Consider the following 26,296-nt stretch of genomic DNA (forward strand, 5'->3'; position numbering starts at 1 on the left):
AGGTGAGGAGTGATTTCAATCATTTACAGACATGGAACGGTTTTTGCCAAAAGGAAAGTTGAACCAAGTGAGAAAAACTCACGCTCAGGCTGCCACAGCTGTCTGCATGGTTACCTGATAATCTCACCATATCTGAACCAAATAGAGTTGCATCCTTTCGGACAGATTCACTCCCTGTGATTTGTCACAGTTTGTGAAATGCAATGATTCTGATGTACTAAAAGAGCACAAGCTGCTTCCCCTGTCACTCTGCCAACATTACCTGTCCACACATATTTGGATGCTTCATCATAATCATGCTTGGTTGGCTGGTTGTCCTCCACATCCAGACACAATCCCGTGTGGCTCAGTGTGAGATGATGCTCGGCGCAAAATAAAAATCCCCGTCCTGGTCATACATGTTACCGTTCAGCCAAATGAAGCAGATCAAGTCCAGTTGACCTAGAACACAAAAATCTCCCAATGTCCATTTCTGAGCAATTTTTAAAATCTAATTTTTCAGTGCCCTTTAGCTCCACAAACCTAATTCAGTCCTAGTTACTGCTATTGCTTAAATGGCTAAATGTTTTTGGGATTTGGGTGAAATCACCCATTAAACGAAGAGAAAGCATTTTATGGCAATTCCGCTGGCCTTCAATATTAAAGAGAATAAAGAATAGAAAAACAAATGAGTTGTCCTCGTGGAGACGCCCCACTGAAACATACTCAGCCGTTGGAGCATTTCATATGCCATAATTTCACTTCACTACGTCTGTTTTATAAAACCAAAGCGCAACCCAGTAAAGCTTCTTCTATCATGTTACTGTGCCCCACTTCTGTCAGATAATCATGTGTTCTATGGAGAATATAGATTTTGTTGCCAACACCAGGATATAGAATTCTGCATTTCTTATGACAGCTAATCAGGGAGTGGGTGCGAGTCCAGCCTTGGGACCAATGCTGAGATAAGACACTTACTTCTGAGCACTGCTTTACCTGTCAACAGATCTAAAGGATACTCAAAACTGAACCAACAGACTTTGAAGGGCAAGCTGAAAGAATTGCTCTCCAGGTGTCACTCACAGATAAAACTTTTATTTATAAAACAGTTCCATTAAAAATGGGGCATTCACATTCATTGGTATGCTAGCATTAAAGGCATGGTAAATTTGAGCTTAGAAGGTAAAGAATGTACTGTAGTAGTGGTTTGCCTTTTTTTTTAATAATAGTACCTCAACATGTACTTTATGCTGTAGCAAACAATGTCTTACAAAAATATCAGCTGAATTTATTGCTAATTCCTGCCTTGTTTCTTGCCTGTACAGTGTCAAGTATGTATAAGAGAATACATAAATGTTTAAAAGATAGAAAAGATTATATATATATACAGGACACATATAAACATAAAAAGAAACATTGGGTTTTTAAAACTATTGCAGTTTAGAATCATTCAGTTAAGCAGCCATATCTCAAAAACACTTGTACATTCCAATGTGTACACTGGAAATTACAATCTTCAGCAAAAAACACAACCAAAATCCAGTAGGCTACATTTAAAATGAAGTGAAGAAAAATCAAGTTGTATTGCTTTTTTTTATTTTTTTTTATTTACTAGTGGACCAAATCTTACTGTTCAAGCCCTCACCCAAAAAGTTACTTTGATTAGATATACATAATCAAACCTATTAATAAATAAAAACAGCATTAATAACATTAGAACCTGTACAGATAAAAATACTTCAAATATATAGGCAAACAGTGTACTTTAGTGCACAAAATACAGCAAAAAAGGCTTTGTTGCGCAAGTCAGTGTCCTTCCTGTTCAATTTAAGCCAATGTCATCTCTTCACAGGAAGTATGACTTTACTGCAGCAGGTCTTTGGGTGAATCTTATTAGTCTGCGAAAGCTTTCATTCACTCCTTTTTCTATGAAAATGTATAATAGCGGTGAGTGACCTATAGAATTTGGTTCTGTGAAACCAAATACGAATGCATACCTTACCAAGCCTGAAAAAATGAAAACCTGCTCCCCAGCAAACTGTCCTAAAGTACCAGTGTGTCCGCCCAAGAGACCTTTTGGTATTTTACCTTTAGTGTCCTGTGACTGTATGCACAGTGGACATCCCACTAACTTTTGGGATCAACAGACTGACCAGACAAAGAACATTCTCCCCATTTCTTCACAGAAAAGGTCAAAAACCAAATAAAAACTGCAAATCAGCAGGAGCTGCAGGGAAAACTTGGATGGAATACGTCACTGAAACGGTTTGCAGGGAGGAGGCAAGGCTTAGAGCAGAGGAGACCGAGGGTGTGCATCAGTGCTTAGCAGATTCATTGCAGTCATTATCACTGGGACAGAAATCATCTCGCTTCGTTTCTCCAATGGGGAAAATCCGTGTCTGTCAGCCAATAGGCTTCCATCAGAACAGATCATGTACACCTGACCTTAACCAGACAGGTGTGCGGCTTACTAAATGGACTTCCGAGTTGAGACACAGCTTCATAGCCACCTTGTTAGAGTCTGCAGTGAGCCACAGGGGCTTTAGTCAGCACCTTAGACCTTATTGACCACAAACTTGTGGTCCACAGATAGTATAGTCTTTGTTCTGCTCTGTTTAGTCCCTTAAGAGGAGGGGGGTCCTCCTTCTAAGCTCTGGGCTTTTTCAGAGTCAGTGGCACAGCTCTCAGCTGGATCATAGAAACAGTCTTCGTTGACTACTGAAGTAAGACTTTGGACACTGAACTCCCTGTCCAGCAGTGTGTTGAGGTCCACCGCCCCAGAAGACGATGCTGCGTCAGTCTGGCTGTCTAGTGACCTGCTGTGCTCCTTCATACTCAACAGTGCACCCTGGCTCCTCCTGCAACTGTTGCTTTTTCTCTTTACAGCAGTGAAGTGGCCTCGCATCAGTTTGGGCTGGATCTCCGGAGTGTCGCCCCCTCCCTCCGGTTGGACGCAGGGGGCCGGTGTGCATTTTAACACGGCGTCCTCTGAGAGTTTAAGTTGAAGGAACTGAGCCTCAATGGCGCTAGTTGGGGAGCTGCTGCCTTCACTGTCCTTCCTCGCTCTCCCTGTTTCACTAAAGCCATCATCCTCATCACTTAAAATATCGGACTCCTTCACAGAGGTGGAGGGAGGTTGTGAATTACACCCAGGTGTCTGAGACCAATTTTGCTGGACGGGGAGGATATTTGAGTCAGAGGAGGTGCAGGGTGGAGGAGCCCCAGACAAACTGTAGGTTCCACTGCTCAGGCTTCCTTCATCCGAGTCTGGTCCAGACTTGGGATTCCCAGCTTGGGTGGGGAGATCATCAAATGGCTGCTTACATAACCAGGAAGCCCTAGAAGAACCTGGTATGAAGGTAGAGATGGAAGTCAGAAATGTCACTCACTTATCTTTGAAAAACACTTGCACCATCTGCCCCTCGAGCATTTTATGACCTTAAAAGTAAGATGATCGTCTGTGAAGTACATGCATACTTAGCATTGTACAGTTGATAATTTTTAAAGCCTAATTACCAGTCAGCAAGAATCACTCCTATGCCCTGTATGGATATGTTTTTCTACATGTGCATGTTCTCAACAGAAATGTCAATGGTTATTCCATGTCTGTCCTCCATAAAACACACAAAAATGTCTATCATAAGAATCCTGCTCCACGCTTACCTAGCCTGGCGGAGGCAGGCAGGGTGTGGCGCAGGGGGGTCATTCGCTCCTTACAGCCCCTCTCCACAGTGCCCTCGCACCTCATGTTCCTCCTCGCGTTCTCCCTGAGAATGGAGCGGACCACCTTGATGATGTTGACCTTGCTCTCCGGCACACTGAGGAGGACACAGCAGAGGCACAATAGTAACGTGAGCACAATGGATGTTAAACTTGATTTCAGATGCTAAATATAGATGAAGAAGATTGCTGAGAGAGTTCCAGCATGTCCCCAGTGAGAGAGGTGATTTAATTCATTAAATGCGATCCCAATTTCATAACGCATTAAGAGACGTGCTATTTTAAACACAAGCTAACCCACAACACAGACAATTTACACTGTTAAATGCTGGAAAACAAACAACAGCAAACAGGGTCCATGAAAAGAAATATCAAGTTGATAGGTTTAAACTAACATGTCTCTTTTGGGTTATGTGATATGAAAAAGAGACAAAAATCAAACACTATTTTAGTGTTTGCCATATTACCCAGATCTCAGTAATTACTTAGGCTACAATAATTGAAAACTCTCAAATGTTTATATGTAATCGGTAAAAATGACTTTGCATCTGTCTTCATATTAATCATTGCTGATTCCACCACTCCCAAGTTTAATCTCTAACCTGCTGCACAGCTGGAAGACTGTCTCTGGTCTCCCCTCCACTTCAGACCTGGAGTGAATCAACTCCCAGATGCAGCTGCTTTCCGTGCCTGTTCCTGGGAGAGCAGTGAAATAAAGGAGACGCTTTTAATCACACAGTACAAATATGGTTTATGGTTTCAGAAGGAGATAAGGAGGCAGGGAGGGAGCTGAATAGAAATGCCAGAAGAGGTGAGTGTTATGTGTAGAGGAAATATGACGGCGGGTGGAAAAGAGCAAAAAAAGATTTATTGGATGTACTTTGTGAGTGATTTAGTGGGGATAATGTGGCAGTGCGTCGGCCTCTTACCTGCAGTATTTCCCAGTCTGACCTGCAGCGCAGAGAGCGGGATGAGCCAACGGAACTTGAATGGATCTGAATCTCCGTGAGAATGCGCCGAACGAGGGTTTGTCTGGACACATAGAAAAATGCCACATGAGGAAAAGAGAGCAATGCTATGTTTCATTACCGTTTGTGCCACATGAAGTTAAATGGCATTACAGACATAATACATACCATCTTTTTCTTCAGCTTGTTGTTTTCCCTGTAGACCAGGATCACCGCTTTCTTGAACACTGGAATGATAGAGAGAAAGCGAGCACATCAGCATCTTAATTTTGACTGTGAACGCCTCTTGGGGAGAACTGTCTGAAGGAAAGCAACCCACAGAAGCATTTGAGATGCCAGCTTGAAGCTTTAAAGCACATATCAGCACTACAGCAACGGATATTGAAGTTCAATAAGGACTGTTTCAGACAATTCTGCATGGCTCGAAAGCATACCCAATATAAATTGTTGATATTGATTAAACTTTTAACTGCAAACATTAATAAAATAATTAATTACGGATCCAATATTTGATATAGTCTTTCACATTTCTGGCCAAAGCCTCTGCAACAAAACAGTAAGTGGACTTTTAAGGAAGTAAGCAGCAAAGACATCTGTTGCCAAAAACATAGCACGGTTGAGGGTGTGAGTGAGAGAATGAATTCCAGTAGCAGAGCAGTGTGCAGACTCACCGAACACGGTCATTTCGGGGTCTTTTCTCATGCGGCCCAACGAAGAATGGGGGTTGAGCCAGACCACCGAGGAGTGCAGCAGAAACTCTCCCATAGAGATCTCTGTGACCTGGGTGAGAGACAAAAGAGACAGGAGACGGTTTAAAAGAGTGAAGGTAGAGAGGGAGAGGAATAACAAAGCAGTGTTGTTGCTGTAGCATACTGCTGTGTGAGATACATACTAAGCACCCCTTGTCTGTGAATGAAGTTCCACAGACACAACAGACTGGATTTTCGACCACGTCTTTATCTAGTTTTCATCTGTGAGCTATTTAAACACACTGCAATGTTACAGTGCCCTAGACAACATTATTTAACATTCACTTTGAATATTTATACTGCAGTGCTTACCAACTAAATATTCCATCAATTTGTAAATGTATTCCATCCCCGGAGGCAATGCACAGAGGATGGTATAAACAGCATAAGAAGCTAAACAGCTCCACTCTGATGTCCTGATAGCTAGCTGGGTTGAAATGGTTCAAACTGATTGTGATAAGTATTTAGTATATTTTTAACTGTAATCTGTATGAGAAGGGTTAGATGTAAAATGTAAAAAATGTAAAATGTAGTGGAGTACAGTACAATATTAAGGTACAGCAGCTTTAAATTTACTATAGAGTTGAAACGATTGATTAGTTGATCAATAGAAAGAGTTTTATAATTTGCTGCTTTCTTTATTTTGTGTGTTTTGGACTGATGTACTGACAAAACAAGCCATTTGATAACATCACTTTGAGCTTCAGGATAATTATGGTTGGCATTTTTCACTATTTTCTGTTACTTCCGGCATTTTTCTAATTCATTATAGACCGAAAGAGTAGTCAATAATGACAAGCATTCCTTGCAGCTCTAATTTACCACACTTAATTCACTTGATCTGAAATGTGCATCTACCTCTTTATTGTGGCCGGTCTGCTCAGCAACTAGTTGATCAAAGACGGAGCCGTAATCCTCGTAAATCTTCTGCATCTCATTGATGTGGCTGGCCACCTTCTCCATGGCTTTCAGAGCCTCTGCAGGGACAAGATCAGAACAAAGTGTCAACAGGGATCAATTCTTGGCTGTATGTATGGGTACTCAGAATTACAGTAGCAGATTTTACTTGCTCATCCTGTGTTAAAAATAAAAAGATCTCTTATGTTCCGAGAACTGTCACTTAATGTACCCATGCATGATTGCATGACAACATGATACTGAAATGACAAGTGTGAACATAGATTATATTTTTATCCCATCCTCCCTGTATGTGTGTGTGTGTGTGTGTGTGCGCGCGTCTCCCTACCAGTAAGGTGGTAGTGCTCTTCGCTGTCAGCATCAGTGAGGGAGACCAGCTCCCTAAGCAGCAGGGGGTACTTGAGCACCCTCTGTACCGGTTTAATCAGATAGGACTCCAGGGTGGATGAGTGCTGCTTGGTGGGGTTCCTTGCATCCAGGAATTCCTTGAAGGCCTGATCCGTCTTAGCTGGAAAAAAGAAAACCCCACACATGCTGAATTAAAATGGATCATTCAGCGGTTTGCTGTTGGTTTTTGTGCGTCTGGGTTTTTTCTGATGTAATCTTATTCTTTTTGTTGTCTGCCTAGTGAATACAGTGTGTGGCTGTACTGTAAAACCAAACCCGGATCTGACAGAGACAAATGGTAGCTCTCCGTCACAGCCCAGTAAAGAATGATGGTGCAATAACATGTCTCCAGCAGGGGGTAGTGTGGGCTTCTCCTCAACCTACCATGACCACTGCAGTATTCCAGTGTAAACATCTGTTGATGCACGTATTAGACTCAGCACGTCATCTCCGAACGTCACAACTGAAGACGAGGCGTTTTCACAAATGCAAAAAGAATCTAGCAGATCTGTGCTGTTTTAATTAAATGCTAAACAGCGCTGTCTTGTTTTTATGTGGTAAAAAAGATCATGACACTGCTCCGTTTATGCTGAAGCCAGCTGCAAAGTGTGAAATAGCAGGTACAATAAAGAATGAATCTTCTCTAAAGGTGATGACATTTTCCCTGAGCAGTATGCTTCCACGATGCTTACAGAGGGGGGCCATTAGAGTATTAATTATAGCACTCCCAGCTGCAGACAGGCAGCCGCATCGACACCTCCCAGAGTAATTGGCAGGCAATTAACGAGTCGACAAATAAACAGAAAAACTAAGGCAACCCAAGGCCCTTGGCATGATGGGAAAGGGAGGGGAGTGATGAAGATGGCAGAGACGGGCATATAATTACTTAAAGGGTTGAAAAACGCCCACAGATTTCTTCAGTGTGTCCTTGAATCAGCTGGTTGTGGCCAGGCTACGCTGACTGTTCTGTATTATGCTGAGCCAACTGTGCAACTATCGCCTTGTTTTACTTGGCCGTTCTTATCTATACCGTGCAATTATTGTGCAACATGTTTGTTCTAATATTGGTTCATGTGCAGCAACTATGACAGTGTACAAACCACTGTTTAAAGCTTTTTTTGGGTAAGGGATAGGCTGTATGAACCAGCCTGGCATCTTCTCCCTTCACAGAGACATTCGGAGCCATTTTGCACCAAGCTGGCAGCGCCCACAGACTGAAGCACTTAGGAATTACCATTATGCCAGTATCACAGGTGCTTTTTGAAAAGCACAGTCAGTCATTTTTGACCATATAAATGTGAGGCATGCTCACATTTTGTACATAAATTTCTTCTTTTTTTGTATTATAATTGAGGCAGATTGGAGATGTTTATATATAGACCACAGATTGTGACCTTTTTAGTGTTTTTAATGGTGCATCTAATAAAAGTAATAAGATATCTTTTTTAGCCTGATAGTGACAAAATCTATCATTAATATAATTTTCATGATATTTAAAATATATTTAACAGCACAGGAAACTCTTTTGTGCACCGGTATTGCTTTCATTACCATATTTACTGTATTAATACTCTTCTAGGTAAGTCTGACCCATCTGAGACTTTTCTCTGTAAGTGTAATCCTATTTAATATCCATCCTGTTGCTTACTTCGAGGAATATCCCAAGCAATTCTGGTAATGGGGCAGATTTACGCAGCACAGCACAGGGTCCTCCCCACCCACCTACACACACACACTTGTTGGCAAAGAAGCCGGTCTTCTTACGTTCCTCTCTATACCGGGCAGCATTCCCAAATAGTGCCAGAAAGGCCACCGTCTTAACGGGCATAAATCAACTTTAAAATTTCTACTCTGTCACATTCTGAGGGAGAAACGAGGAATTATTAGGGCTCTCAGCTTGTCACGGTCGCATATCTGCTGTTACTGTGCAAGGTTATCCAAAGTCTGTATGAATAAATACATGCATTAATTTTAACTGCATCTATTTGTTAAACTGCTAGTAGCTTTGAATGTCTAGAAGTAGTAGATCATAAAATAAATGGAGAATGTTCCTTCTCGTAATGCTAATATGTTGTGTGTTTGTCTGTGCTTGATGTTGGAGGAGCAGTTGAACAGAGGCTTGAAATAAAATCGAGAGGAACCGTTCATCTCACTTTCATCCACTGTCCCACTCTTGGACATTTACTCTCATCCATTATTGATTTGTTTCCCAAAAGAGAAGGACCAAACCGTCTACACTAGTGAGTGCTGTGAGGTGTCTCTGATGCAACTCAGGTGCAAGGAAGCTGAATATAGCAAAAGGTGAGGTGTACATTTTCGATTGTGTGCGCACATTGATTTCCTGTATGCCAATTCTGAGCCTGCAATTCTCTCTGTGCAGTACGTGTGTATTTATACCAGCATGTACTTTTCATGTGTTATAGGTGTATGTCGTACCTCTCTCCAGGACCTTCTGAACCTTGATGTGGTTGGCACAGAAGCCGCTGTAGAGCTTGAAGTGGTCAGCGTAGTAGAGGAACGAACCCCCAAGAGAAAACAGCAGCTTCTGTCAACGGAGACGATGCGAGAGGAAAAAAAACCCCACAAAGAGTGTGTGAGTGTTGCACACAGATGGAGAGAGAGAGTGATGCCACCGAGAGAGAGGATGAAAGAGTGTGAACATGTAAAGTCGTGACCGGACCACTCTGTCATCCCTCCCTTGGGAGACTATTCAGACGCCCCCTCTGTCCTTTCCCTCGCCTGACCTCTTGAGTACACTAGCTTTCAGCAGCTCACAATCCAACCAGTGAACCGCTGCCTCAATCAATAGACCCCACACCTTGACATGTCAAACCTGTAAATCAGCCTGCCACGACATCTCAATTATTTATAAACCTCAAGATCACAAATATCATACATTTCTTTGGATAGGTGGCTAAAATCACCCATATAGAGTATAATGTTCTGTATACCTGTGCTCATCTTAGAATCTACACTGAATCTTTGGGCATTTATTTAATAACGTGATATGTCAGATTGTATGCGTATCTCACCTTGAACTGTGAGGGGGTCTCAAGGGTGCTGAAGTCAGGCGAAGAGGCGATCCTCTCTTCCAGTGTCTGTAGAAAGACCCTCTGGAAGTCCAACATCTCTGGCAGGCTGCCAAAAAGACTCTCCATCTGAGAAGGAGAACCGGGAGGGGTTGGGGGAAGAGAGGTAAAATAATTGATAGAAAGAGGTGAAGAAAGGGAAGGTGGTTTGGCATTGTGGGAAAGTGATGGATCAGGATGTGTAAGAGAAACGAGGATAAGGAGTAGAGAGAGAGAGGGAGAGAGAGAGAGAAAGAATATGAGGCTATGAGTGGGGGGAAAAAAGCCATGAGAGCTTGTAATTCATAACAGTCAGACAGGCACCCTGGAGTGTTATAAAACTTCCACTCTGATGGCTCCATGTCTGACAAAGGCACTTAGGAACAAGCCACGGCTCTGCTAGGAATGCAGCCCTTCATTAAAGGCCGTTCGGCGGCTAACATACCCTTGTCCAGTCTGTGTCTGCCGCTGTCCCATAATGGCCTTTTAATTTGCCCCAGTGCTCAGTGGCCTATCGACTAGTGCGTCTTGGGAGAGACGTCCTGTGTTTGAGGTCACGTCTTCAAATAGCACTGCACACAATGCTGGAAACTGCAACACCGGGGTGATTAGCATGCTACTGCTACACTGTATGTTGTCACAAGAACACACAGTGACAAGTTTAATCTAAGGTGTTTTCATATGGAAATCAGTAGACAACTATACTGTGGTGTGAGAGCCTGGGTTGAATGCTTTATGTGTGGGTTTACTCTTAAGCTAGCCATTATTGGCGCGTCCCTCTGGGGATGCTACAGTAGAAGGTCAGCGTAGGGCAATGCTAATTTGTCCTCCAGGCAGTCACAGTGGTAATGAGGAAGATATGGCCCAGTAGAGTTCATCGACATCACCTCAGGATAATCAACACTCAATGAATTGACACACACACACACACACACACACACACACACACACACACACACACACACACACACACACACACACACACACACACACACACACACACACACACACACACACACACACACACACACACACACACACACACACACTCGTCACCTACCTCGTCCAGTGTGAGGAAGGTTTCTTTCTGCAGAGGTTTCAGGTAGATCTCAAACAGACACGCCAGGTCCTGCACAGGCACAGAAAAGCCAAAAGAAGGTCAGTGACGAGGAAACAAACAGCAAGAGTAAACATTATCCCTTAATCTGTCTGTCCTTTAAAAAGCCCTTACATCATCACATCACTCTTTATTTCTCCTTTTTATAACCTCCAAGTCTCACTCCCACAGTCCCTCACCTCATTTCTCCATGTCTTCCCCTTCTATCTCCCCATCTCTTACCCCTCTATCTTCCAATCTCTATCCCCCAATCCCAACTACTTTAATGTGGCTGTAGCTTGTCTTGGTATCAGTGGGGAAATTCTCATTAGGTTGATTTATGAGCTTCTTCCTCCTCCTCCTCCTCCCCCTCCTCCTGATCCTCATAGTGCACAGATTGGGGTAACTGGCCTGCGTCAAGTCACACTGAGGAGACAATCTCCTCCCTCAATTATAAATCAGCGGCAGGTTGAAGAAGAGGGGTAGCACAGGCGAAGGAACTTAATGAAAAATTAGTTAATGAAAAAAGCAAAATGTCAAAATGTAGCAGACAAATGTTGCAGAGACTAGAAGATCATGCATATGGCTGTTAAATGTGTGTCAGGGAGGAAAAGGTCGTACTGGAAAATGCGAGGGCAGCAAAATGAAAAAATGAGTGGGGCGGGAGGAAGATAAATAAGACTAGACAGGAGGAGGGAGAGAAGGAGGAGCTTTGTCTCTACATGTGACACAAGAAACGGCATCTTTTCAACGCTCACTTTTTCATGTCTCGTATCTCTCCCGTGCAGAGTGTTACATTAAAAGACCCCCAAATTCTATTTTCTCAATCAGCTCCTTTCTATGAGCAATGGGTTTCTATGTGAACACAAAATTTTCTGCAAAACGGTTGTCACATTCATCCACCTACATCAAAGCTTTGAAATACTTTAATCAACACATAAAGGCAGTTTTGGGGTTGCATGTGTGTTGCCTGTAGTGTCAAACAATACTGATCTGAATTCTCAATGAATATTTAATGTTATACAAAAATATGAAAGATGAAGATGATGAAACCAGGAAGTTTAAGCTGCCTGTCATAGTCTTTGGGATTTGGTTTTGTTGATGTTTGTTGTTAACACAGATATTCAAGTTTGAATATCTTTATTAGCCATGTTTTTTATACAGCTATTGCACATGTTTGATTTCCACTGTTTTTGATTATTCTGAATCTCGAGGGTGTGATTCTTTAACTGAGGGAGCTTCAGCCTAAAATATGTCTTAGTCTTTAATAGGGATGTCCCGATCCGATATTTGGATCGGATCGGCCGCCGATATTAGCAGAAAATGCATATCAATATCGGATCGGCCTGCACGGGAAAATCCCGATCCGGACTCCCGATCCAGTTTGTTTTCAACTTTGTTTTCCAGCGCACCGATGTAGGTAATCCATTCCAGTTTTTTTCAGCTTTTCCCCCCAAATCCGGTCCGCGTTTTTCAGCACACCTAGCGACCTGTCCAGCATCCCACTATTTATTTTCTACTCAGCTTTTTTGTGTGTTTTGCTTTTTTAATACAGTTTACAATATTGTTTGCACTGATGGCTTTTTAAGCCTTGGTTTACACTCTTGTTGTTCAAGAGCAGAGCTCTGATGCCAATTCAGTTTGTGTGGTTAATTGACTATTTATTATTTTGTCTATTTTGTGTTTATTTAACCCTGTTAAGAATAAACAGGTCAGCTTCTCATTACCAACCATTGTGGATTATTCAAACTAACCTAATTAAGTTGGCTAGTTGTTCTTAAGAGTAAAACCCTTTTCAACATGAGTATAACAACAAAATAAGTAAATATCTTTAATCTTTAATACATGCTTGGATCGGCCGGTATCGGTATCGGCCTATGCTAAAAGCTACAATATCAGTATCGGATCGGAAGTGCAAAAAGCTGGATCGGGACATCCCTAGTCTTTAAGAGTGTGAGCAGAGAATAACTTCAGAAAAGCAAAGGCTAAAGTGCTGATGATTAAGGTTTCAGCCCAGGTGCTGAAATATATCAAAGGCCTCGCAGCAGATGGACACAGAAGAATAAACTCCTCAGGAATAAAATACTGATCAGTAACAAATAATGGACTAGCCATTGTATTTTAATTGCCTCTAAAAACAATGGAATGCTTTATAGTGCTTATGACGGGTGAGTATATATGTGTGCTTCACTTTGCCTTTTCGCTCTGTCTACACAGACACAGAGTCTGCATGCACACGTAATGCTCTTAGCTTTATTAAAGTGTGACACTATAGTAAGAGATTTGTCTTGTTCCTCTTTGTCAGAGTGGAATTGCAAAATTGCCATGACAGTTTCAAAAAGGTACTATAGTGGTTCTTGTTTTAGTAAGAAAAAAAGATTCAAGTGTATTAGATAAATCAAATATTCATGTTAGCTTCCTAGGGTTCTCACCTTCACATAAGACTTCTCTGTGTCTACCAGCTCCTGGATAACCTTGCGTAACCTCTCGGTGCCACTCATGTGCTTGGGGCAGGGTCTGAGCAGATTGGCCTCACCCCTTGGGCCGGACCCTAACTCCCCAACCTGCCTCACTTGTGGTTCTTTGTTGTCCTCCATCAGACCCCCTGATCCTGAGCCGGTCCCTTCCTGGAAGGACTGGTAGAGAGTGCACACTGTGTCCACGCTCTGCAGGGGGTGACACAGAGAGAGGAGGGTATTTAGGTTAGTCAGCACAGGGATTATGACAGTCAGCTGGATAAAATGAGGATCACACACACTCATGTATGCACGCACAGGCATGTATCTACACACAAACATGTTCTCTAGAATCATCTGAAATACATTTTAATAATATTTTACCTCTCATTTAACCATTCATCACTAATGACTCCATTGCTGTATAAAATAATTATGTATGTAATTCTGCACTGTACGTGGCCAGTGATTCTCCTGGGTATACTAAGTAGCGTTATGGAGATTTAGTTATGCACTCTATGCTAATTGGCTTTACATCAAAGACTTTACGGGGAATCTGAAAGACTAAACTGGATATCCCAGCAGATAGCATTATAGCACAATACATTATTACTCTAAATCCATAATGGACAGCTATGCAGCTTTGTGACACATCAATTACAGAGAATTTGGCATGCCAGGAGATCCCAAGTGGCTTTGCATTAGTTTGTAGTAGTTTGTATTAGTAGGAGTGGAGGTGGGTTTTTATTTCTAAATTTAGCAGATAATATTTCTTCTCATACACTAAAGTATAATTTCTACCATCCTGCTTTATAATTCTTTGTTTGGTGGAAACCCATGAAGAACCACAGTCGCAGCATTTACAGAGGTGTACAGAAACAGATAACTTCATATTGACTGTATTGCCGGGGGTGGGGAAATTAACATCAGCCGTAAGCACTATAGTGGGAAGTCTTGCCTGTGGCGGATAAGATTTTATACTCTGTTAGTAACTGTGGTAGAAAATGAATCATTATCAGTCTCTGTTCTGTTCCCCGGGACATAAAAAAAGAAGCAGTGAGGGAAAATCTCTCTGCATTACACAGTGACTGGCTGTGTTTGCCAATATAGTATGTGCTTTACAAGTACTACATCAAATGTATATGCACTTCAACAAAATCCATTCTATTTTCATACCTGACAAGCTATTCAATCAAAAACAGTTCATCAAAGGCACCAAAGCTTTGCTAGACTGTAGTGCGCACACCATCAATTATGCTGTGATTTCTATGCCAAAAATAGCATCATGATGACCAGGCCCTTCTATATTCCAAGTGAATGGTATAATGTAGAATTATAATCTGCAGCCAGTAACTGGAATCAGCAGAAGCTGATAAGTGCCAGTTATAGCAGGTTCCAGTCCGCTGCACAGCAACACAGCACAGTGGGACGGCAACCATGCCAGGCAAAACAGCTGCTCAGCACTATCCGCCTTCCTGTGTGTGTGTGTGTGTGTGTGTGTGTGTGTGTGTGTGTGTGTGTGTGTGTGTGTGTGTGTGTGTGTGTGTGTGTGTGTGTGTGTGTGTGTGTGTGTGTGTGTGTGTGTGTGTGTGTGTGTGTGTGTGTGTGTGTGTACTGGTATTTAAAATAGCGCATGAGCAAGCATTCAAGTGCAGTTCACCACTAAAGACTGTACAGCGACACACATAGATCGATACACCCTTCGCTCCAACACTGCAGACATCGATATGCATGCATGCACACCTCAAGTGTGTGTGAAAGCTTGTCTGAGTCATTCAGCTCAAATAGTGGTGTGAGCTACCACCCATAACCCACAACCACCTCCCTCATCCTTTCCCATGGAGCCTACAGACAATCAAGGCTTCCATTAATAAGCCTGCGACTCATCAGCTAGCTCATTATAGCATGGTCACTCCAGAGACGGCCCTCCAATGCTACAATGTGTGTGTCTGAGAGTTACAGATTGAGAGAGAGAAAATAAAGAGAGAGGCAGAAGGGGGAAAATGCCTCGCCATGTTCTCTATGTATGTCTGAGCTAAGCCTCTTTCAAGTGATCTACCACCCACAGCAGTACATCACTCTGTATCTGTTTGAATGTGGACTGATAATTATAAGGGGACTTAATGTCTCTCTTTGCGCTACTTGAGGGGCCAGTGCTGTGATGGGAGAGCACGAGACACATATGTACTACAAATGGACACACCTGTACAAAAACAGTGGCTGGGTGCTAACATCATGCTAACATGCTAACATACACACAATGACGATGCCATTTACCATTATCACTGTTTTAGTTTGGCATGTTACCATTGTTAATATTTAACAATCAGCACTAAACACAAAGTTCATCTGAGGTTGATGGAAATGTCATTCTTTTGGTCATTAAGTATTGAGCAAAGGAAAAATTTGACCTGATGACGGCACTAGATTAAATAAATAAAAATACAACAATGTAAAGCCCCGTGGGAATATGGATGTCTGGAGTAAATGTCACAACAATCCATCTAAAAGTAGTTGAAAAACATCAACCCCATAATAGTGGTGGCAGAAAAGTCACAGGTCACGAAAATCCTTTTTTTGTCTTGGCAGTTGGCACCATGAATGTTTTTGTCAAAATGTGAGATATATCACTGGATAAGGGTTTGATTAAGGTTGTGGGATCATCAAACTCACTGTGCTTCATCGTCCAGAGTATGGAAGATCAAACACAGTATGTCTAAGTCTAGAATCTAGACCATGTCTGCACAAAATCTTAGTTGTTGACAGCAAGTTATCCAATATCTGTTAAGATATTTCAGTCTTTCAGGACTGAAGTGGTGGACCAACATTCTAACCAACATTGCTAACCCTAGAGCCACACTATTAATGTCCCTAAAAAGGGCTACTTATGCCCGTAATTGAAGGTTGATCTAGTAATCAAGTGCTACTTTCTTTGGTTGGAATTCATATATTTGTCTACAATCAATGTCTAAGCTGACGGGAAACCTTTTCCCCTACATGTATTCTTGTGTGCACATAAACGTTCATGTAGTAACCATATAAGCACTTCTCAAATGGAAGGAATTCATAAAAAACCAGAGGATATCATCCATGTAACCACAGCCACTGACACATTTCATTAGAGATTAAAAAATCTGCTTCAGACAATGATGCTGCCACACACAGCGCCAGTCAGACTTCATTCACCGATACAAGCTCTAGGAAAACTCCATATTGTGCCAGACGGGCGGACAGGGGGAGATTGCCTGAAGGAAACACAGAGGTTGAAGGATATCAGAGCGACATACACATCAAATAGCCCGGTGGTTGCCCCAGACAGGGGAGAGCAGCATTGTGGAGACAGATAACAGCCATATCTGCTGTTTATTTCAGCTACAGGCGCCTAGAGGAAAAGGGAGGTCTGCCCGGGTCTTTAGAAACATGTGTGTGCGCCCAGTAGCACACTGTTGCTCAAAAGCTGAGTTCATTCTCACACGCCGGAAGGATATGGGCTCATGTTCACCACAAATGAGATGATGGAGTAGCCACAGAGCTGAGAAAAAAACAAGTAATATGCTTGATTCGAAGCTTGGGTATGCATGTACAGGGAATGACACACTTTCACCTCTCATACAGCTCCCTAACTACAATTTTCATTAAGGCTAAATTGCAGATACCTGCATTGGTGCGTGACAAGAAGAGGTGGGCAGACAGACAGAGAGGCGGAGGGAGATGGGGTCCCACGCACCGCCATGAGTCAGGAAATGTGATTGCTTCACAACAATCCCACCAACACAGCCTGACAGCTCACCCAAAAAAACAATTAAGAGCAGAGGACAGCAGCCAACAGAGGCGGGAGAAAAGCCTGGGAGTGCCAGGAAAGACAAGTGGATCCGACAGCGCTGCTGTGAATTCCTATGCAGTTTTTTTCACTGACAGCTGTCAGCTCTGGATCATGTTTCTACCACTTCATGCTGTTCATGCCCTTTAGTCAGTTTAGAAAAACATTCTTTGTCAACCTTTGCGAGGTAAAACAAATATAATGAAGTGAGAGATTGTTGGGTCATTTTGTCTCTGTCTATGGCTCTTCCTGATGATGCCTTTTCATTTTCAGTCATCTGACATACACATGTACATAATGTCCAGTAGTTAGATCCCCCCATTACATTCCAAAAAGTTAGACTCTTAATGTCGAGTAGAAAAATTATTTTGATACATCCACTCACATTTTCATTCCAAACTAACCAAAATCTCCATAACTCAAATGAAGCTAAACTCATACACCTGCAGTCTCTGAAACTAAACCACATCTGTTGAATCCAGAAAGCCCTAATAAAGCCTATTCACTATAAGGGAGCTCTCATGACCTATCGTCTCTCCTGATGAGGCCCCTTCAAAAACTGCCATCAAAACTGACAAGATAAACAGTGTTAATCTCTAAATATTTACTTTCTGTCCCAGTCCTCTGCTCACCATGAAGAGCAGTCTATAGAGCAGCCTCCATGCTGCTGTGGCCTGCCGTTGGGTCCTTCTGGCAAGCGAGCATCCCTTCCTTCGCAGCCTTCCTCCCCTGGATGCTGGCATGTTGGCTCCAGACAGCCGAAAATAGTTTTAGAACCGAAAACCTGGCTTGACCACCTCAGAGATTTGTCTTCTTGCTGTGTCCACCACTGATTTTCATCTGATGGTCAGTCAATCGCCTCTTCAACTTTTCTCACCCTCCTCCTTCTCTTCCTTCCCCCTTCTTTTTCATTAATGTCTGCTGCCCGTCTCTCTTTTTGGCCTGGGTCTAAGGCCTCAGTCTGAGGTATACCTATACGTCTGGGGCAGAGCAGGCTTTGATGGGGATCGAGCCATTGATCCTGCGTCCAGTTGTTCTGTGAGCGTAGGCAGAGAAAAAGTGCTTGCTGCCCGCTTGTTTTGCATATCAATCAGGAGTGGACGGTCTGGCCACTTGGCTTGTGCAAATAGAGGGGAATTCTTCCCCTGGCAACTATGTAACTCTCTTACTGTGTCTGTCTTTTTGCATCAGCACCGGTCCTCCTACATCTCTACCCCCACACACCGTCATCCATCTTACTTCCCTCTGTCCATTTGCCTCCAGATATCCCCACCTCTCCTTGCTCTCCCTCTGGTTCTTCCCCTCTCTTTCGGCTCCATGTGACCTCGGTGTAATTTCCAGAGAGCTGAATGGAGAGGCCGGGGGCTGTATCAGTGTCCAGTCTCTCAATAGCAGCAGTACAATGTGGACTGTTCTGGCTTGTTACCTCCACACACAGAGGAATGGCTGACTCAAAACATGGGAGGCTCTGATCCGGTGGGGGGTAACAGGGCAGGAATGTTAACTATGGCCTTGCACAAGAATAAAACGTGACATGTATTGCTAATTGCACAGTATACTTTCGCATGAACTAAATAAACAGAGAAAGACTCTATCCATGTAAACTGACCCGGTTATCCAAATTGAATTTAATACAATCGGATTTTAAGCTCCATTACATATGTGGGCAGCCAGTTATTGGAACAAATTACAATTGTTAACATTCCCATAAGACAACAAGAAAATATCAAAGTGTATGATGTCAGGAATGACATGTAACAAAGGTTCCCAGCTGGTTGGGAACCAGCGATGTTGCAGTTTATAGTTAGCTGAAGAGGTTTTCTCTATCACTGGATGGTATGATGCAATTGTAGCACTGGTACTGGCAGCAACCTCACCTTTGGAATAACTGTGAAAGGAAATGTCTAGACAAAGAGATGTGTAATGCTTCAAAGATCACAGGTTAGGAGCTACCATACCCTACTGAAACAACCAATCAAGACTGCTCTCACTAACTGTCTTTTAAAAAGACTCTTTTGGATAGTCTCTCATTAAAAGGACATTTGTTGACCACACAAAAAGTGACAAAAGTAGTTATGTGACTAGTAAAAAAAGGCAACTGAAACTCCACTGACATTTACACATCCACATCTGGCCAGTCACTGCATAAAGTTGGTACAAGTGTTGCATTGATTGTTTCAGATCTTGCTTAAGTTCATAAAGCATGCCATTAAATATTATTCAGTCTCATTTGTTTCATATTCCAACACTAATAGTGTTGGATATAAGCAACAAAAAAAGCAGCTCAGTTCTGTCAGTCTGAAAGGTTGCAAGATAAACACTAAACACTGTCTCCATCTCCTTTAACGCTCCGATGGAGTCATTATGTACAGAGCTCAGTATGCTCTGCAGATGAAACACTGCTCAAATCAAAGGAGAAGCCTTGCGCTTCACCAGCAAAGAGGTTCCATCTTAGCTGAAATAAACAAATATGAGGACAAAGAGGATAAAGAAAAGGGGATGAACAGGCATGCCCCTGGGGTTGGATTTACCCATCCTTCACAGGAAACAGCCTTGTCATGGCACTATGAGAGAGAGAGACAGAGAGAGGTGGTCCGGTGGCTGGTAGGCAGGCAAGTGATTAATTTGCCATGTTAGTGGGCTATAGTGCCACAATGCCATCTCCTATTCAAAGCTCAATAAAAGAAGACGCGCTCTCATAAATCACACAGAGTGGAGGGGAGGAGAGAGGAAGATGAGAGGGAGGGCTGGTCCCGTCGCGCTCCACTCCAGCCCATTTACGCCTTTTATTATTCATTCTAAACAAATATTATTCCGCCAAGTCTCTGAGGACTTTGGGAAGAAAAGTGTGTTTTAATAATGAAGCCAGCTTCTGATTAAAGCACCCATTCTACTGAAACCCCTAGGCTTTTCAGATCCACTCTGCTGCATGACTGCCAGTACAAAGCCAAAGTAATGCCAGCACTAAACACTATTCTTAATGCCTAAAAGTAAATGAAAGGTTAAGTGGAAATGCTCATTGCCAACATTAAATATAATTTGATGGAATGCAAGTTTATAGACCAACTATTGAGAAAACCTATGCATCTCCTATTCCCCTTCTTGTCCTAGAAAACACTCGATCTGGATGATTCAGAAGCAAGGGAAGCACCCTGAACTATCCACACCATACAACTGCCAACGACGACATGTAATTAATAGATAATAGACCCACTGAGCACACAAGGTGACCGTTTCAGAGTGAGTATACGCCCATAAGGACAGTAACTGCTGGTCAACCCAATACAGTTCATTCTAATATACTGCTATACCGAGATAACGTCATGTACAGCAGTAAAGGTAAAAGTTAACACCATGACCTTTTGACCTGCTACTATCTGCCTTCACTATAAACCTTACAAGAGGACGGTCTAATTAAAGATCACCCTGTACAGTGCAGTACCAAATAATTCATGTACTCCACAAATAATACTGTAAAGGCTTGCTGGAATTCATGAGCTAATTTAAAATGCTAATATAATGCTAATAAAAGGACTATAAATTCTCAGACTATAGAACTACACTTTGTGAAGATATTTTTACCAAATACACACAGAGTTGTGTGAAAGTTCGCAGCACAAGTGTGACACCTCATAGTATCATCCACCTCAGTTTAAACCTTCAGATGATAGTTACCGGTCGTTTGTCCCCTTTGGCATCTCTCTGGCAGGATAAGCAGTCGGCCATGTCCTGGGCCAGGCAGGCCAGTTTGTCTTTGAGGATTCGTCCGAGGCTGAGCAGCGCAGAGCCCAGGAACAAGTCCATCTCCTCTGCTTTACTGTCGGACGGCCAGAACCAGCACATGGCCAGCAGGGAGCACAGAGCCTGGGCCGGCGACTGGTCCTGCATAAAGAGCTCAACTAAGGTAGTGAGGCAGAGGCACGGCCGAGGATCGTCATCGTTCACTGTCGGGGTTGCAGTTGGTACAGCTTCTGAAGTGGCCATCCTGGGCCCCTCCTGTGTGGTCATTCCAGCCAGATCTGGATCATGTTGGATCCGGATCCCTGTTGTTCCCTCCGTTGCCCCGTTTTAAGTTTTCTCCAACCGGGTCTTCCCAGCTTGCTTACAGTGCAGTGGAGGGACATGAGCAGGCTAGTATTAACTGCACTGACAGCAGTAAGCCCAGATTATTAGCCTGCTCAAGGCCAGATGGCGGCAGATGGGTTTAGTCATAACACACCTCGCCAAATTATCCCCCCAACCCACCCCCATCTTACAGACAGACACACACGCAAGATGGGCAAAGGAGATTCTTTAAAGTTTGGGGAGGGGATGGTTGTAGCTCCAAGGAAGACGGGATCGTGTTTGAAGAAGATGATACAGCCCAATATCCGTAGGCATCTACTGTATCTTTTTGAAGTCTTAGACCCATGATAAGAGAGGAGAATTTAGACTGAATAATTCAACTTTTTCTTAGTCACACATTTTTTGAAAGTGTTAAAACACCTCTCAGACTCTCCGGTCCACTGAGATACATAACAAAAGCAAGATTTAGACTAGAAACAAAATAGGAGGAGCACATCCACTAAATGTATATAAGTCAGCTTCTCACATGAGGCAAAGTCTAATAGTTTACTTAGGACCAGACAGACTCTACTCATTGCTCTATTCATAAGTCCATTTAAATGCTCTTACTGAAATGTCTGGTCTGGACAAAGAGGCTTAATATGTCTGTCCACTGTTTAACCTTTGGTTTAATACAATACATGAATGGCTACTATGCATTGAGTCAAACACAGGTTGGAATGATTTTGTACTTTTAGTGATAGAAAGCGATCCAGACATCTGTGTGAGCACAGACACATACAGTACGTGTGACTTCCCTCCTGTGGATTGATGTCATTTGTGTTAAAACCAGACTAGATTACATCCCATGTCCCTCCATCTGTCTGCTGTAGATGTGTGCATTCACATGTATGCGTGTGAATGTGCTGATGATCTGCTCCCCAACAAAGCCCCAACAAGCCTCTATCTCAAATCTTTCAGTTCCCTCACTAGTGCAGAATAGTTGAGGCATGAACAAAAATGGTCGTGCAATTCAGATTTTACTGATACACGTCCTCACGACTGCATTAACTCAGTGAAAACCATGTCAAATCAATTCAATGCCAGCTGCCTCATGGGAGTTATCTAAAACTAATTCAGTTGACTCCTGCAATCGATTGGTTAAGCTCATAATGGTTGCATTCTATTAGTGGTATGGTGCTTACACTATAGCCATATTTATCTTTAAGTGAGTCCCAGGAGCAGAAATAACACTTAGAATCCCGATGGTAAACATCACTATCAACTCTGCCTAGTAAGCACTTCACCTCAAATGCACACATGCGCAAACACACAAATCTTTCTTGTGAAATAAGCTCAAATTGGAATGCAACGGACCAATTAATCAAAAGGTAGTCAGTCTAGTGAGGCGGGCGATTACAAGGTGTGACAAGGAGCTTGAAATTGGTCCTTCCCTTCCATCCATCTCTATTGACTTTCAGAAAGGCGTGTGCACGCATGTGTGCACCTATATGCTGATACATGGCTGATTTTCTACCCGGTGACTCGATTTCTTTCTCCCCACCCCAGAGAATAAACTGATGGCCATGCAGTGATTAAATTGTACTCTTCGTGACAGCAAAAATCGGAACCAGCACCAATATCTCACTTAGTGTTTTTTCTTGTATTATTATTGCCTTCACAGTAGCTGGCTCTCCCTAATGTAGGCAGGGAGCTTTTTCTTCTTGTGCACATCTGCAGTGACACAAGAACACACATTCATAAACCTCCCTCCCTCCCTCCCACACACACACACACCTATCTTCCATTCAGTAAAAGACAAACGGCAGGGAGCTGAGCATCAGCAGCAGTGGTGCAGTGCAGATCCCAGCGCAGTGGGACTGACTCATGTCGCCGGGCAAACAAAAAGACAGACGAATAGAGCGAGAATAGAGAGGGGAGAAGAGGGCAAGTTGTCCTCTCTAATCCACCTCCTGGCTGACCTAGGGTCAAATACAGCACAGCATCCTCTGACATGGGCAATTAGAATAAAGCCATGGCAGCCACAGCAATTAACGATGCTTTCTGGATATTTGGCCTGGATTTACTATCAATTAAACACTAATGAAATGAGAACAACACTACAGCCCATTCCCTTTTTCATTTAGCCCATATTACATAATGAGCAGGATGTTAAAAGTTTGCCAATCACGCGTTCCCAATGTTTATAACAACTACACTGCTTTTAAAAGGACATTAAATATCAGATGCATTGATGAACGCACACACGTGCACACTTGGGCTTCCGGCCACGTCTACATCATTAACACATGGCTTTTCGTGATGACCGCGCACACTCATTACCGCTCTCAATAAACACCAGCTCACAGATTCTCCCTGTATTACATTACCACAGCACTGAGGCGTAATTCCCAACGGGACAGGCAGACGCTCACTTTAATGACTTCAATAAAATTGGTTTACATATCAAAAACCTGACCGCATATTCAACGTCCAACAGGACAGAAATAGGTTTGCCATCTGCCAAAACTCATGAAGGACAAACTATTTGGCATTTATATAGAGGAAATATTGTTTTAAACTGGTTTAAAGGGGAATACAGGAGTTTTTTAAATTGCTGGGTGCATTTATTGTGGTTAAACCAAAGCCAGGACTCTTAAAAAATAACAGACGTGTATAGATGTGTATGTTTGAGTGAAGGTGAGGATAACAGAAGCATATTGAACAACTCTTTCTTCTGAGAGATTTGGCTTGGCACCTTGGCATGCATGTGTGTGTGTGTGCGTGCGTGCGTGCGTGCATGCGTGACAGGGCCAGCCACTTCTCTCAGTCTGCATCCTGCATGACAGTAATAAGCTGTGTTTATACCAGTGGCCATGATGGAGTATCGTAATTATGGTAATGCTGAGAATTGGAGCTAGTCTGGTTTCTGGCAGCCCTGCAGCTGCCACTGTGAGTGGGCATAAACTAATACACACACACACACAATGACAATGTGCACACTTTTATTCACACAAACCTAGAATTAACTTGAGGTAGGGTATGTAGATGAATACTTTCTTTCTAGCACAAAGACCCACACTCACACACTCCAGCCCCTCCTACCTTGCTGTGCTGAACAGGCCTGTGTGTGCAGTGAGAGTGACCATTCTCCAGTCCTACACACAGGGACTCGCCACCATCTGCTGCAGCAAACACATCTGGAGAGAGACACAGAGAAAGAGAGGGAGAGGGCGAGAGAGAGAGAGAGAGAGAGAGAGAGAGTGAGAGAGAGAGAGAAAGATTTATTTTATGCTCATACCATCCATCACTGTAGCTGTACAATAGTGGTTTCTGCTTAGCACATTGTCCTACCAACCACAAAACACAAACAATGCAGTTCAGTTGCAGTCTAAAACCATCATGGGTGCCTGCCAGTCGCACACAACTTAAATATGTCTCCAATCTGAAAATGGCAATGGTAAGAAAAAGGGGGGGGGGGAATCACAATCCTAATTAAAGACTCTTTATCGTTATCTGTTATGTCCTTGTTTGCCTGGGGGGGAAAAAAACCTAAAACTGTTTTGTAGATAAGTTCACTGATGGTTTTCCTAAAAACCCATTTTAATAAAATTCACATTTGCATATGAACTGTCTGAAATGATGATATTATCAGATATTAACTTTTTTGAAAACATTTTTCGGATTTTGCCTACATCTCATTAAATTCAAGGTCCTGAGGACAAACCCTCTAGCAGTTGGCACATAAAAAGACTTTATTTCTGATTGTAGCCCGGGAGGCAGGCCAAAGTGACAGCAGGAAACAAAAGAAAACTTCTGGACCTCCCGTGGAGTTGAACTTCTGCTTTTTGAGCCGACGATTATTTGTCAACTGAATGTCTAACTGCTAGAGCAGAGTTACTAAAGATATCTAGTCACCTGATTTCAATTCTAATGTCTTATGCGATTGTAACGGGCTGATTGAATCAAGATGACAGACAGACTCCTTCTAGAAATGCCTTCATAAAGCTGTTTGTGTAATTCATGTCAGACAAGTGTTAATTGTCCCACTGTCTGCATTTACCTCCCCACCTCCTTTCAGCCTGCCTGGGATCATACGCCCTCTAGAGACGGAGAAGAAAACTGCAGGGCACTTTGATCACGCCACTTACTGTAATGAGGCCTTTAAGTCATTAATCCCTTTGTGTTCAATTACGGCTGTAGATGAGGAAACAATATGTTAATGTATTACTATCATCATAATGACATTTTCTCTGGACTGTTTTTTTTTTTTAATGATAAAAAGTCATAAAAAAGGCAGGAAATGAGACTGCCAGCTGCGTAGTTCTGGTAAAGTTTGGTTTATTTCATTCAAAATATATTCTATCTATTCTATTAAAAAAGGTTTTACATTTTTTGACTGAGTGAATGTAAAGTGCATGTCATGAACCAACAACATCCTGTGTTAAAGTCTGCTTCTTGAACATTTTGCAAGGCATCCTCTTTAGAAATGTACACTGTAATGTTACTTCATCAATTATTAGAAAGTCAAACGTCATCATTACCAAAATAACTATTTAAAATGTAACTAAACTAGTAACTGACCATAACTGGATGATATTCAATTTGTGTGCCTGATCCGACAGAAAATAAATTGGGAACTATTTTCAAATGGTCGATGTTTCGTTTCAGTCGCTTTTCAAGCAAAAACACAACATGTTCACTGGCTCCTGCTTCCCAAATATGAGGATTTGTATATTTTCTTTGTCATATATGATAACAAACTGAATAGTTTTTAGTCGGATTTTTAGAGGCATATTTTTATCACTACTTTCTGACATTGTATTAACAACTAAACTGATCAGTTATTCAAGAAAATAATCAACAGATGAATCATTAATGAAAACGATAGTTTCTATATGTCCTGTTATGTCATAAAAATGATCCATTTATAACAAAAAAGAGAACTGTATGAAATATTTCACTTTAACACACACGTTTCACGCATTAGTTCTCTTTGGTTGCATATCCCTTACCTTTAGGACTTGAACAAGAAGAAATCTATATGTCTATCAGCTGGGTATCAGCTGTGCTTGTCCGGCGACAGGGATG

General features: G+C 42.4%; 1 protein-coding gene across 2 annotated transcripts in view; it reads right to left on the minus strand.

The window, feature by feature from the left end:
* Nucleotides 1–1,052: 1,052 nt before the first annotated feature.
* The window catches only part of tiam2a (TIAM Rac1 associated GEF 2a), a 71,591-nt gene continuing 46,347 nt past the window's right edge, over nt 1,053–26,296 (minus strand). For both annotated transcript variants that reach the window (XM_062440271.1, XM_062440272.1), the window contains 13 exons: nt 24,311–24,405; nt 13,318–13,551; nt 10,850–10,918; nt 9,754–9,879; nt 9,158–9,266; nt 6,663–6,842; nt 6,275–6,393; nt 5,339–5,447; nt 4,836–4,894; nt 4,629–4,731; nt 4,302–4,395; nt 3,643–3,797; nt 1,053–3,327 (listed from right to left, as the gene is read on the minus strand). In XM_062440271.1, the coding sequence (XP_062296255.1) occupies nt 2,603–3,327; nt 3,643–3,797; nt 4,302–4,395; nt 4,629–4,731; nt 4,836–4,894; nt 5,339–5,447; nt 6,275–6,393; nt 6,663–6,842; nt 9,158–9,266; nt 9,754–9,879; nt 10,850–10,918; nt 13,318–13,551; nt 24,311–24,405 (2,177 nt within the window). In that variant the 3' untranslated portion in view covers nt 1,053–2,602. The remainder of the gene's footprint in view (nt 3,328–3,642; nt 3,798–4,301; nt 4,396–4,628; nt 4,732–4,835; nt 4,895–5,338; nt 5,448–6,274; nt 6,394–6,662; nt 6,843–9,157; nt 9,267–9,753; nt 9,880–10,849; nt 10,919–13,317; nt 13,552–24,310; nt 24,406–26,296) is intronic.

Source organism: Scomber scombrus, chromosome 19 (assembly GCF_963691925.1).
Source record: "Scomber scombrus chromosome 19, fScoSco1.1, whole genome shotgun sequence".
NCBI lineage: Eukaryota > Metazoa > Chordata > Actinopteri > Scombriformes > Scombridae > Scomber > Scomber scombrus.